At 35.3% G+C, this 12,931-nt stretch overlaps 2 protein-coding genes across 3 annotated transcripts; both read left to right on the top strand.

Annotated features, from left to right (window-relative positions):
- Window positions 1-1,262: 1,262 nt before the first annotated feature.
- nmrk1 (nicotinamide riboside kinase 1) lies at window positions 1,263-3,752 on the top strand. 2 transcript variants are annotated; one of them, XM_016293345.1, is made up of 8 exons: window positions 1,263-1,464; window positions 1,547-1,637; window positions 1,732-1,780; window positions 1,922-2,087; window positions 2,984-3,055; window positions 3,146-3,252; window positions 3,346-3,442; window positions 3,530-3,752. In XM_016293345.1, the coding sequence occupies exons 1-7, from the start codon at window positions 1,436-1,438 to the stop codon at window positions 3,432-3,434; spliced, it is 603 nt and encodes a 200-aa protein (XP_016148831.1). In that variant the 5' UTR covers window positions 1,263-1,435; the 3' UTR covers window positions 3,435-3,442; window positions 3,530-3,752. The 2 variants fall into 2 exon arrangements, with proteins under 2 accessions (XP_016148831.1, XP_016148832.1); XM_016293346.1 differs by lacking the exon at window positions 3,346-3,442 and having other exon boundaries at window positions 3,537-3,752.
- A 4,304-nt stretch (window positions 3,753-8,056) lies between these two features.
- LOC107601242 (uncharacterized) lies at window positions 8,057-11,284 on the top strand. Its single transcript, XM_016293342.1, has 4 exons — window positions 8,057-8,206; window positions 8,943-9,251; window positions 10,065-10,210; window positions 11,179-11,284. Exons 1-4 carry the CDS (start codon window positions 8,137-8,139, stop codon window positions 11,281-11,283), a joined length of 630 nt encoding a protein of 209 aa, XP_016148828.1. The 5' UTR covers window positions 8,057-8,136; the 3' UTR covers window position 11,284.
- The last annotated feature ends 1,647 nt before the right edge of the window (window positions 11,285-12,931 follow it).

Below are 12,931 nucleotides of genomic sequence, written 5' to 3'. Positions count from 1 at the left end.
ATTTCAAAAAGTGAAACTTTCATATATTCTAGATTAATTACATGTGAAGTAAAACATAAAAAATATATATATTTTTTATTTTGATGATTAGAGCTTACAGCTCATGAAAGTCAAAAGTCCAGTATCTCGAAATATTAGAATATTTCCTAAGATAAATCGAAAAAAGGATTCGCAAAACAGAAAAGTTCAAGTTCTTTAAAGTATGTTCATTTCTGCACTCAATACTTGGTCGGGGCTCCTTTAGCACACTGACTTCAGAAACTTCTCACACAACTTCAAGCAGCTTGGATTCTGTGCCTCTCCAGTCTTCTCCAGACTCCAGACCTTGATTTCCAAATGAAATGCAACATTTTATTTTATCTGAAAATAGGACTTTAGACCACTGAGAAACAGTCCAGTTCTTTTTCTCCTTAGCCCAGGTAAGATGCTTCTGACGTTGTTTTCCTGAAGACGTCTGAGCGTGGTGACTCTTGATGCACTGACTCCAGCTTCAGTCCACTCCTTGTGAAGCTCTCCCAAGTGTTTGAATCTGCTTTGCTTGACAGTATTCTCAAGCTTGCGGTCATCTCTGTTGCTTGTGCACCTTTTCCTACCCAATTTCTTCCTTCCAGTCAACTTTGCATTCAATATGCTTTGATACAGCACTCTGTGAACAGCCACCCTTTTCAGTAATGACCTTCTGTGACTTACCCTCTTTGTGGATGGAGGGTGTCAATAATCGTCTTCTGGACTATTGCCAAGTCAGCAGTCTTCCCCATTATTGTGGTTTCAAAGAACAAAAGATACCCGGAATTTATACTGTAGGGATGGTCATTTAATGAAACTCAAATGTAAATATTCTAATATTTAGCTGTAAGCTCTAATCATCAAAATTAAAACAAAAAAAAAACTTTTGAAATGTTTTACTATACATGTAATGAATCTAGAAAGTTTCACTTTAAAAAAAAAAGGAAATTTTTAGATATTAAAAATGTTTTTTAGATGCACCTGTATACACACGTGTGTGTGTGTGTGCGTGCGCAAAATTTATTTTTCTTTTGCAGAATTGATTACCCATTGATTTCTCAAAATGTTGTTTCGCAGAAAAGTCAAACAGGTTTGAACAACATGAGGGTGATTGAATAATGACTGAATTTAAATTTTTGGGTGAGCTATCCTTTTGAATACTACTGAAACTGGTTGTGAATGTAACGGTCTGTACTCCAGTGAGGACCCAGCGCTGCAGGTAGCGCTATAGAGCAGTTTTGATCCGTAAGTGAAGAAAGAAGAAGAGCTGCACCATACACGAGTTTCTTGAGCTGAAGTCCACTTACTAACTCCACTAACTAACCGCTGGCAAAAATGTTCTCAATCCTCTTTAATGCATGCTTCCCGCTGCTTAGCAAAAGTTGAAATGTTAACACACGTTGAAAAAAAACGGCGGTATTGACTTAAAATGAGAAAATTAATCATAGGAATTGGTGGGTGAGTAAACTAAACGTGTATAAAGTTCAAATGTTGTCCCATGTTCAGTCCCAGCATATATGAATTGTACATGAGTTGACAGGATGACAAATGGAGGAAAGACCACGCTGAGTAAAAGCCTCCCGGAGCTTCTGCATAACAGCCTCGTTATTTCTCAAGACAACTTTTTCAAGGTACTACGTCTACTTTATATTTTAATTTAGTTGTCATTATCTGTGTCAGTAGATCGGTTAGTCAAATTCATATTAATTTGTGTCTATTTCTCAGGATGACTCAATGGTCCCTGCTGATGTCAGTGGCTTTAAGCAATATGACAGTAAGAACAGTCTTGTTATTTGATATTTAGATTTGCTTTTCTATGTTTAATCTCAACAGTCTCTCAACATGCCAGTTGTCCTGTTTTGCAAAACATGCAACCTTTTTTTTTTTTTTTTTTTTTTACAAAACTCCTCTGCAGCTTTGGACGCCCTGCACATGGACAGGATGATGGCAGACATTGGCTCGTGGCAGGAGGATCCTCAGGGCTTCATGATGTCTCGTGATCCTTCAGTGAAATCCACAGCATCTGAGCCATCCAATGTGTGTGTTCTTATAGTGGAGGGATTCCTCATTTTTAATCATGGGTAATTTTGTTCAACAGACTACCTTTTATGTAAGATGAAGAGGAAGTCATACAGGAGAAAGTTTTTGTACAGTTATGTTTGCAAGGCAAGATGGGACAGAACTCTTATCTATCTTGCTCCTCATCAGATGCAAAAAATCTTTTATGACAAACTTGTGACATTATAGTTCACCCAAAAATGAAAATTCTGTAGTCATGTACTCACCCTCTTGTCGTTCCAAACCTGTATAAGGTTTTTTCATCTTTGAAACACAGATATTAGATTCAATTTTTTATTTTTTTTAATCTGAGAGATTTCTGTCCCTCCTTTGAAGGTCTGTGAAACCAAAACCAAAACTTTGATGCTTTAAAAGTTCATAAAGTCATTGTAAACGTAATCAATATAAATCAAGCAATGAGTCTTCTGAAGAGACACAATCACTTTACATGATGAACAGATTTAATTTCGGCTTGACTTGACATTAAAACCAGTCAATGCACATACATAAACCAATTTAAATATGCCAAACGGAAGCTCAACTGTACTTGGTGCACATTTTAAACTTTAATTTAATTATATTATGGATGCTCAGATACATTGACAGTATATTTACATAATCGTTAAGTTAAAAGAATTACTATCCTATTATTCATGCAAATTTTAATAGGCCTTTAATTTATGTTTGCTCTTTTGGTTGTCACAGCAAAGAGGAGTGTTTTAGATCATCACTGAACAATCCTCTGAATCCTGTATGTTAAGATGTTGAGGTATTACAGTAATATCAGTTCAGTGAGTATAGCAACAAACTTCTGTTGCGTGAATGACCTCTGGATCACCTAAACATGCTTGACTTTGAATATGGATTGCACCATCAAGAGCACTTGACATGTTTTCATGGATCCATGTTGTACTTCCAGGCCACTAAATACATTGTTCAACAAGAGGTACTTCCTGCAGATCCCTTATGAGATATGTAAAGAGAGAAGAAGGTAGGGACGAGGCTCCTGTTAGATGAGTCTGGTTTGATGAACATCAGTGTTTTGACTGAGTCTCACCTTTTTCCTTTCTCTAATCGATAGCTCACGAGTCTATGTCCCTCCGGATCCTCCAGGCTACTTTGATGGTTATGTCTGGCCCATGTACTTGAAAAACAGAAAAGCGATGGAAGAAACTGTAAATGACATTGGTACTGTAATATTTTAACACTCAATAAGCACAGTGACTTAAATCACTTATATTGTGGTGAATTGTGTGAGTGAGGTCTTTGCACTTTATACAGTGTTTCTGGATGGCACACAGAAGAGTGAGATGTTGCTCTCAACTGTTCTTGCAGACATTCAGGAAATGCTTATGATTACACAGAGATGAGTTGTCACGTGAGTAGTTCAGCAGTAATATTGCAGCACACTTAAATGATTTTGCCCTTTACACTCATTCATTTCTTTCTCTTTCTCTGAATTTAGTTACCAGATTTTGAGGACCAACATTTCCAGCTGCTTGTTTTCCACAAGTATACTATGAAATGTATAAATCAAGTTCATCATAGTATTCATTAATATCTATTTTATTACTTCCTCGTTAAAGTGCATTTGCCGCAAGCTATGTGACTGTCATACGGCAATCAAACCGTGTGCATTAATACTCAAAATAAGTGAATTAACAGAGCAGAGCAGAGCAGAGCACAATTTCCACCCTAAAATATTTTACATTTTTTCCAATCTGCAATGAACAAATGTCATTTCCACCACATCTCAATATACAGCTGTTATTTAAAAATAGAATAACTTATGCCAATCAAGAATTGTCTAAGATCATTTTTGTAACTAGTTTTACCAGTTTTTCCACAATGTACAATAATTATACATTTGTCAATGAGATAAATGAACTGCCCTAAGGACCAAATGCTGAACTGTACACCTGTCACACTATGAAATGTAATATTGGTTTGGGTAAGAGCTTATTAGAAAATAAATACCTTGAATTTTTATATTAAGTAGAGCATGATCTATAAATTGTGGATACATGTTTAATGTGTGATGAGAACTTTTTTAATATTTTTTAAAAATGTGTGTGGTGATGGAAATGACAGGGTGTTGTGTAAATGACAATGAATGAACGTGAATGTAGAGAAACAGTAGAGATATTTATTAGAAAAATTCTTAAACTCATCACACTCATTAAACTCAATTCACAAAGTCATTAAACATAACCACACCTGTTTTTAGTGAAGTGCTGAGATTGATGTATAAAACTGATTTGTCTCAAAGATTAACGGTTACAGTGCATGCTGTAAATAACTGACACAACTGATGGCAAGGCAAAAATATATGCAATAAATGATGCATCAAAATTTCAACATTGTGAGATAATCATGAGGCTATATAGAGAGAGTTTGATACTGAATGTTCTCATTGGTCTCTTTTTTTAAAATCTCCTCTCGTCTATTTCTTTGATTGATTCTCCATTGTCTCCTTTGTTTGCAGAGGGCAGTGTGGTGGAAATGACATTTCTGTAGTTTTTTTGTAGCTTCACTGATTAGCTTTGAATTAATACTTAGCATTTCATTTAAATTTTCTTCTTGGTCTCTTTTTTTTTTTTTAAATCTCCTCTCGTCTATTTCTTTGATTGATTCTCCATTGTCTCCTTTGTTTGCAGAGGGCAGTGTGGTGGAAATGACATTTCTGTAGTTTTTTTGTAGCTTCACTGATTAGCTTTGAATTAATACTTAGCATTTCATGTATGCAAAATACTCTTATTTAACTTAAAATTTTTAGCTTTTTAAAAACACCCTTGAAGGTACAGCATATTTGGAAATGACGTAGAATAAATATATTAACTGATCAAGCAATATTTACCTTGATTTTTCTTCAATTGTTGTTGATGAAAATTGTAATTCCCTCCATGTCCAACATGTGCTCTGATGTCACTGAACATTTCCATAGAAACCACCTAAACAATCTTTCACACAAACTTTTTAAAGGGACATTACAGTGTTGTGGTGGAAATGACACCAATACTGTGTGACAGCTATATTTTGTATAAAAAGTAATATTGATCGTGGTCTCATTAAATACTATTATGTATTTTAATTATTTTACTAGTGATTAATTCAGTTACATTAATAGTTACCCGATAAGTCATATTTTTAAACTGTATTTTCATTGTTGAAGTTTAAAAGTCTGGGTGTGCGACAAGGAGAAAACAGTGATTTTGACACCTATAAGGAGGTTGAAAAGTATGAAAAAATCATAATAGAAAGGTAGTAAAAATATTTTAAGGTGGTTTTATTGTTAGATTGACTAAAGAGGAATTTGTCCAAAATTATATGTATTTTTATAAATATGACCAAAGTTAAAAGTGCCCATAGTTTAAGAATCACCCATATACATTTTCATAATTTTGGCTCTGTATGCCACCAGAATAGAATTTAAATGAAACAATCAAGATAAAATTGAAGTGCAGACTTTAAGCTTTAATTCAAGGGGTTGAACAAAAATATAACATAAAATGCTTAAGAATTACAATCATTTTATACACAGCCCCTCATTTTCAGAGGCTCAAATGTAATTGGACAAATAAATATAATAATAAAAAAATGATTTTTTTTTGGTATTTTTAATATTTTATTGAGAATACTTTGCAGGCAATGACTGCCTGAAGTCTGGAACTTATGGACATCACCAGAGACTGGGTTTCCTCCTGATGCTTTGCCAGGACTTTTCTGCAGCTAACTTCAGTTGTTGTTTGTTTGTGGGTCTTTCTGCCTTTAGTTTTGTCTTCAGCAAGTGAAATGCATGATGATCAGTCGGGTTGAGATCGGGAGATTGACTTGGCCATTGCAGAATATTCCACTTTTTTACTTTCAAAAACTCCTGGGTTGATTTTGCTGCATGTTTTGGATCTTTGTCCATTTGTACTATGAAACGCCGTCCAATTAGCTCTGCTGCATTTGACTGAATCTAGACAGAGAGTTTATCCCTGTACACTTCAGAATTCATCCGGCTGCTTCTGTCTTCTGTCACGTCATCAATAAACACCAGTAACCCAGTGCCACTGGAAGCCATGCTCAAATGTAATTGGACAAATAAATATAATAATAAAAAAATGATTTTTTTTTGGTATTTTTAATATTTTATTGAGAATACTTTGCAGGCAATGACTGCCTGAAGTCTGGAACTTATGGACATCACCAGAGACTGGGTTTCCTCCTGATGCTTTGCCAGGACTTTTCTGCAGCTAACTTCAGTTGTTGTTTGTTTGTGGGTCTTTCTGCCTTTAGTTTTGTCTTCAGCAAGTGAAATGCATGATGATCAGTCGGGTTGAGATCGGGAGATTGACTTGGCCATTGCAGAATATTCCACTTTTTTACTTTCAAAAACTCCTGGGTTGATTTTGCTGCATGTTTTGGATCTTTGTCCATTTGTACTATGAAACGCCGTCCAATTAGCTCTGCTGCATTTGACTGAATCTAGACAGAGAGTTTATCCCTGTACACTTCAGAATTCATCCGGCTGCTTCTGTCTTCTGTCACGTCATCAATAAACACCAGTAACCCAGTGCCACTGGAAGCCATGCTCATGGCATCACACTGCTCCACACTGGATCATGAGCTGTTCCAAGCCTTCTCCATACTTTTTTCTTCCCATCATTCTGGTACGGGTTGATCTTAATTTCAGCCGTCCAAAGAATGATTTTCCAGAAGTGGTCAGGCTTTTTTAGACGTTTTTTTGGCAAAGTCTAATAAGGCGTTGTTTGCACCTTGTGGTGAACCCTCTGTATTTGCTCTTGTGAAGTCTTCTCTTGATTCTAGACTTTGACAGTGACCCGTCTACCTCCTGGAGAGTGTTCTTCACTTGGCTGGACGTTGTGAAAGGATTTTTCTTTACCATGCAGAGGATTCTCCGATCATCAACCACTGTTGTCCTCTGTGGACGTCCAGGCCTTTTTATGTTGCTGAGCTCACCAGTGCATTCTTTTTTCTCAGAATGTACCAAACTGTTGATTTGGCCTCTCCTAATGTTCCTGCTAGCTCTCTAATAGATTTGTTTTGTTTCTGAAGCCTAACAATTGTCTGTTTCACTTGTAAGGAGAGATCCTTTGACTGCATGATGTGGGTTCACAGCAACAGCTTCCAAATGCAAATGGCACACTCAGAATCAACTCCAGAACGTTTACCTGCTTAATTGATGTAGAAGTAATGAAGGAATAGCCCACGTCTGTCCATGAAACAGCTTTTGAGTCAATTGTCCAATTACTTATTGTCCCTTGCACTTTAAGCCCATATTCATTGTATAACTGTAACTTGAATATGTTTTTGTCAACAGCTAAAATAATAAAAATGTTGCCTGTGTCCAAATATATATGGACCTAACTGTATATATAGATCTTATCAAATATGGTAAACGGAAGGTCAGCAGTGCTTGTTTGTTGCGTGAGACCCAATGAGGATGAGTAATTGGTGACAGAATTTTCATTTTTTGGGGGGAACTATTGCTTTAAGACATATTCCTAAATGAACTGCAATGGAGCTGTCAAGATTTATGGGCCAGTTGTCTGTAGGGTCTATGGCCTTCTTGTCCAGGTGAAGATTACTTGGGGAAAAAAATATTGTACAGGTCTGATGACAGGTGTTTGACAAGGTTATGATGTTTAATTGACCCTGTCTTGAATTTGTGGTGGTCCTATATGCACCTAAGTCTATTTGATGATGCATTCTTTACATCCTGTCTTGCCACTTAATATTCATAGTGAGTCCATAACTGTCAGCCGAAGTCAGATTGATCCTGGGGACTGTTTGTAACTCTGGTGCCTTCACTTCAAATGATAAATTAAATGAATGGAACAATTTTCGATTTGCACAGTTAAAAAGAGCAACTCTTGGAAATGTTTTTTTTGAAAGTGTTGGTGTGACATCACTCATTTGAGGTTTGCTGACAAAGAGCTCAGTGATATCAGAAGTTGTGGGCTGGATCTCATATATATATATACACTTGTGCAGTGCAGAAAGAAGTTGTTTTATTTCCTGTGTTAGACAGAGAACACTGACTAAGGTACACTGAAGGCAATAACAATGAGGTCTCTGCAAATCATCTTCTTGTTGTTGGTTGTTCTTTGTCTCAGCAACTTTGTTGCAAGTGCAGGTTAGTGCTTTGTGTTTTTACTGTTCTACATTTTGGTAATTTGTTTGTTACAAAGCATTGCAGCAGTGTTTACGTTAGTTTAGATTTGACCTACTTTCAGTCGCTTCACAGCTAGGGTTATATATGTGAAGTGTCTTCAGACAGTGATACATTCCTTTTTGTTTTTTATATTTGTATTTGTGAGTGCATTCAAAATGCCTCATGATGGTTAAAAAACTTTACTCACCCTCATGTCATTCCAAACCTCTTTCTGTGAAACATAAAAGAAGATATTATGAGAAATGTCAGTGCCCACCACCCACCCCCCATTTTGGATATCAGAAGTGAATAATCACCAAAACTGTTTGCTCACCAACATTCTTCAAAATATAATATTTTATGTTGCACAGAAGAAAGTCAGATTTGAAACGATGTGAGGGTACGATGGCAGAATTTTCATTTTTGGGTGAACTATGTCTTTAAGGCATAAAAACATGTAAACTATCAATGTCAGATGTAGTGACAATGTAGCACTTACCTGATATGTAAAAATAAGCAAAATTACTCGAAATGCTAAGAAATTACTTGAGTTAATTCATCATCTACACTGTCCAGGTGTTGGTTTTGATGTCTGAACTAGGAACATCTGCTTCTTCGATGTTTTCTCTCTAAACCCTTTATATCAAACTTAACATCTTAGCTTCTGCTTGTTTGGATGCTGTGATCTGATCCAGGCTGTTTCTTCAATCATTTTTAGATGAGATCAAATATAAAGGTGACAATTTCACCATTACGTTTCCTGCACCTCAGAAAGAAGCGCTGGGTGTATATCTGCACAGCAGACATGAGATCAGCCGAGATGTCTTCTACTACTATTTTGGAACCAAGAAATTATCTGTCCATAACGACTTTGAAGGACGTGTTAAAGTCAAATATGACAACAAGACCCTGACAATAGACATCATTAACCTACAAATGACAGACACTGGGGCTTACTGGTGCACCTGCAATCTTATGTTTGATAAATGTACAATGGACGAGTCAGGTGTTTTTCTTTTGGTGCACGGTGAGTGTACATTTCTGTTTCGTTTATTGACATGTAATTTTCAGTATTTAATTACAGACCATTTAGAATTTACCATATACCTGTATCGATAAGTATGATTTAAGACATTCGTTACCATTCAAAAGTGTTGGGTTATTTTTGTATGTATGCATGTATCTATGTTTGTATGTGTTCGTTTGTTTGAAAGAAATTAATGCTTTTATTCAGCAAGGATTCATTAAGTTAGTCAAAAGTATCAATAAAGATGTTAAAATAGTTACAAAAAATATATTTCAAATAAATGCTGTTCTTTTGAACTTTTAATAATTATCATGGTTTTCACTAAAATATGAAGCAGCACAACCTTTTTCAAGATTGATAATGATAAGAAATGTTTTGTGAGCAGCAAATTAGCATGTGAGAATGATTTCTGAAAGATCATGTAACTGAAGACTGGAGTAATGATGCTGAAAATTCAGCTTTGCATCACAGGAATAAATTACATTTGAAAATTTATTCAAACATAAAATGGTCTTGATAGAAAAACAATATTATTTCAAATTATTTTTTTTATTCAGTTGTAATAATATACCAGATTTTACATTTTTTTACTGTATTTTTGATCAAATAAAATTATCCTTGGTGAGCATTAGAGACTAATTTCAAACCATTAAATAAAAAAACTTTATTTTTTTCTTTCTCGTCCTAAAGGTTCAGTTAGTGAGACTCTACAAAAATAATAAACAATGCATATTTTTATTGCTGTAGTTTTGAAGCTGGTGATGCTGCTTTGGCTGTACTGAAGTTTGACTTGATTTGAACTTCTCTTTACAGAGCCACTGATCAGTCTGGCCCCTACCAGAAGTAATAATCCAAAGTCGGGTGGCATGAAGGACTTACTGATCCCAGTGACGGCTCTCACAGCTGGCAGTGTGCTCTTACTGTTACTCCTTGTGTTTGGAGTGTGGCTGGTGCCCAAGGTGAATGTCATACACCTAAAACTTGTTGCATGCCTGTACATCCGAAGATAATCAGAAACTTTGTAAATGCATTACACACTGTAAAACCTGATAAATTAAGAATACTCAAAACATTTGTGGAAACTTATTGCCTCAAAATATTTGAGTAAACAAACTAAATTTCTTTAAGTTAGTAGAGCTTAACATTTTTATGACAAGTGGGGCGGGGCTGAGAGCCATGGTAGCCAAGCCAAGCCTCCCTTCCATGATCCCACCCAACTCTTCACAATGATAATTATACACAACTTGCTTCCGTTAACATCACATTCATTCAGATCTTTATAGTTAAGTGCTAGACAGCAACGGCACACTGGCACGCACTAATATATTTGTCTTATAGACTCACAATATTTACATGTAAATAGTCAAACAACATGCAGTATAAAGAGACTTTCAATTTTGATGTCCATCCTCAACCTAACCACAGGCTCTACTCTTCACCACAACGGTAACACTACAAAACCAACATAACAGAAACCTACATAAATCCTAACATTACACAACATTTAAGTACTAACTTATGTCTCTCTATGTTAATCTTGTGTAAAAACACACAAAATAACACTTAATTTCTACATTTATTTTCCTTGTTGTCTGATGCAAAGCATGCTGGCAACTAGAAAACGCAATAATTTTAGGTTCACCTTACTACAACATTTTAAATTTAAACTTATTTCAATTAAGTCCAATTAACTTTCATTATTATTTGAGTGAAGTTAACTCATTTCATTTAATTAATTTCACTGTTCGGTTTTACAGTGCACATATGCAACCTGGAAAGTGCAGATTTCAAATTTGTCCAGCCACATGATTACACATTTAGTGTCTATGACCAATACTTTTGTATTATATATATCAAAGAGGCATTTTCCAGCAAATGATTTTGGAGGTTAATAATCAAGCTGAATTGTTCCTCTCTTTTGTCCCAGATGAAGAAACTGACCAGAAGCGAAGAGAAAGTAGAAGAGGAGAAAAGGTGTAACAATGGAGTGTACGAGGTCATGACTGTTCACCGAAAGACAGAGTGTATATGAGACATTCCCTAGTACTAGTAAAATCCCTAGTACTCGAATATATATATATATGTATGTAAACCACGTAAGTTGGTATTATATATATATATATATATATATATATATATATATATATATATATATATATGTATGTAAACCACGTAAGTTGGTATTATATATATATATATATATATATATATATATATATATATATATATATCATACCAACTTGTGTGTGTGTGTGTGTGTGTGTATGTGTGTGTGTGTGTGTATAAACAAAATATGTTTTTCGTACTGTTTTGCATGTTGCTGTGACTCAATCAGTCCTACGCACCTACTTTAGTTCAGTCTGATTGAGGTTGGTTTTCTGACCTATTTCTGTTAAAATATGGCAACAGAAGATTCAGAGAAATGCTCTTAATCTCTGTTAATCTCTTCTAAATGACTATTGGTTTAAATTGAATTTTCAGTCCTCTTCTATTTTCTGTAAATATTTCTTCTGAGTTATTTTGTGTATATATTTCAGATTGTTCAAATCCTTTAGCATTAATGAGTGATTCAGTTTTGGCTGCAAATACTATGCTTTGATTATCTTTTATTTTTAGCTGTGTTGTCTATGCATTTGTGTATTCAATTTTTAGTGAATTAATTTGTGTATGTTCTACATATTGTGTAATATAATCCACTATGGATGTTGCCCTTAAACAGCTGGTGTAATTTTTTTGATAACTTCATTGTATAGCTTCAGTAATACACATTTATGTGTTGCTTTACAAGAATAATGGCAAATGTATGACAGACAACAGAAAAACAGGATTTGAAAATGTCACCTTAGTTTCAGGCTGTGCTTTTATTTGCCTTGGCTCCTTAGTCTATATTGGGGGCTTGCATAATCTGCTTCTCTGAGACGAAGCTGCAGACTTCCTCCTGTGGTGGAGCACATTCGTGTCAAGACCCCTGTAGAGGAAATCTGCCCCTTCTTCAGAGAATGTCACCTCTATTCTCACTTTAGTCCACCAACATGTGCACTTTTTTCAGAGGGCTTTATTCAGATATGAGTGGCGTTTGAAACCTCAAAGTGATAAACACTGCATTTGGGGAAAAACTGCTGTGATACTTTAACCAGAAACAAGCGGATGTGTGAGAAAATGTGTGGGTTTTAAAAATGTTTGTCAGATCAATTGCACAGTCAGTCCTGTCTACATTTGGTGTATTACGTTGTACCTGGGAAATGTCATGCAGTTGTCATCATTTCAAAAAGTATTTTCTGGAAAATAAAAAAAATCAAATATTTGCTGTAATGTTTACTTGCAGTGACTGGAAACATGTAACCAGTGAAAGGTTTTGTTTTTAACAGCATAGGAAATAAGTTTCGGTGTGATGTGACCTTTTGCAGTTTTTTTCAGTTGTTTAAAAAAAACATTAACCAAAATCTCAAACCATAATGACATTTCACACAAATTCCAAAACATTTTTCAAAACCTTAAACACAAATTTACAGCAGGCGCTCTTTTTAAGCCCTATAAAAACCCACAGTGGCATCACAACTTGACTGGTTCTCACCAGGCGAACACTCGTGAGAATAACAGGCTATGGGAAGTTTCTCAATGTTCCTCGCCTCATGGGTTGTTACCAGTGTTGGGGAAAGTTACTTTTAAAAGTAATGCAT

Source organism: Sinocyclocheilus grahami, unplaced genomic scaffold (assembly GCF_001515645.1).
Source record: "Sinocyclocheilus grahami isolate Dianchi unplaced genomic scaffold, SAMN03320097.WGS_v1.1 scaffold302.1, whole genome shotgun sequence".
In the NCBI taxonomy this organism is placed as follows: Eukaryota; Metazoa; Chordata; class Actinopteri; order Cypriniformes; family Cyprinidae; genus Sinocyclocheilus; species Sinocyclocheilus grahami.
This window is presented reverse-complemented; position numbering and strand designations above follow the sequence as displayed.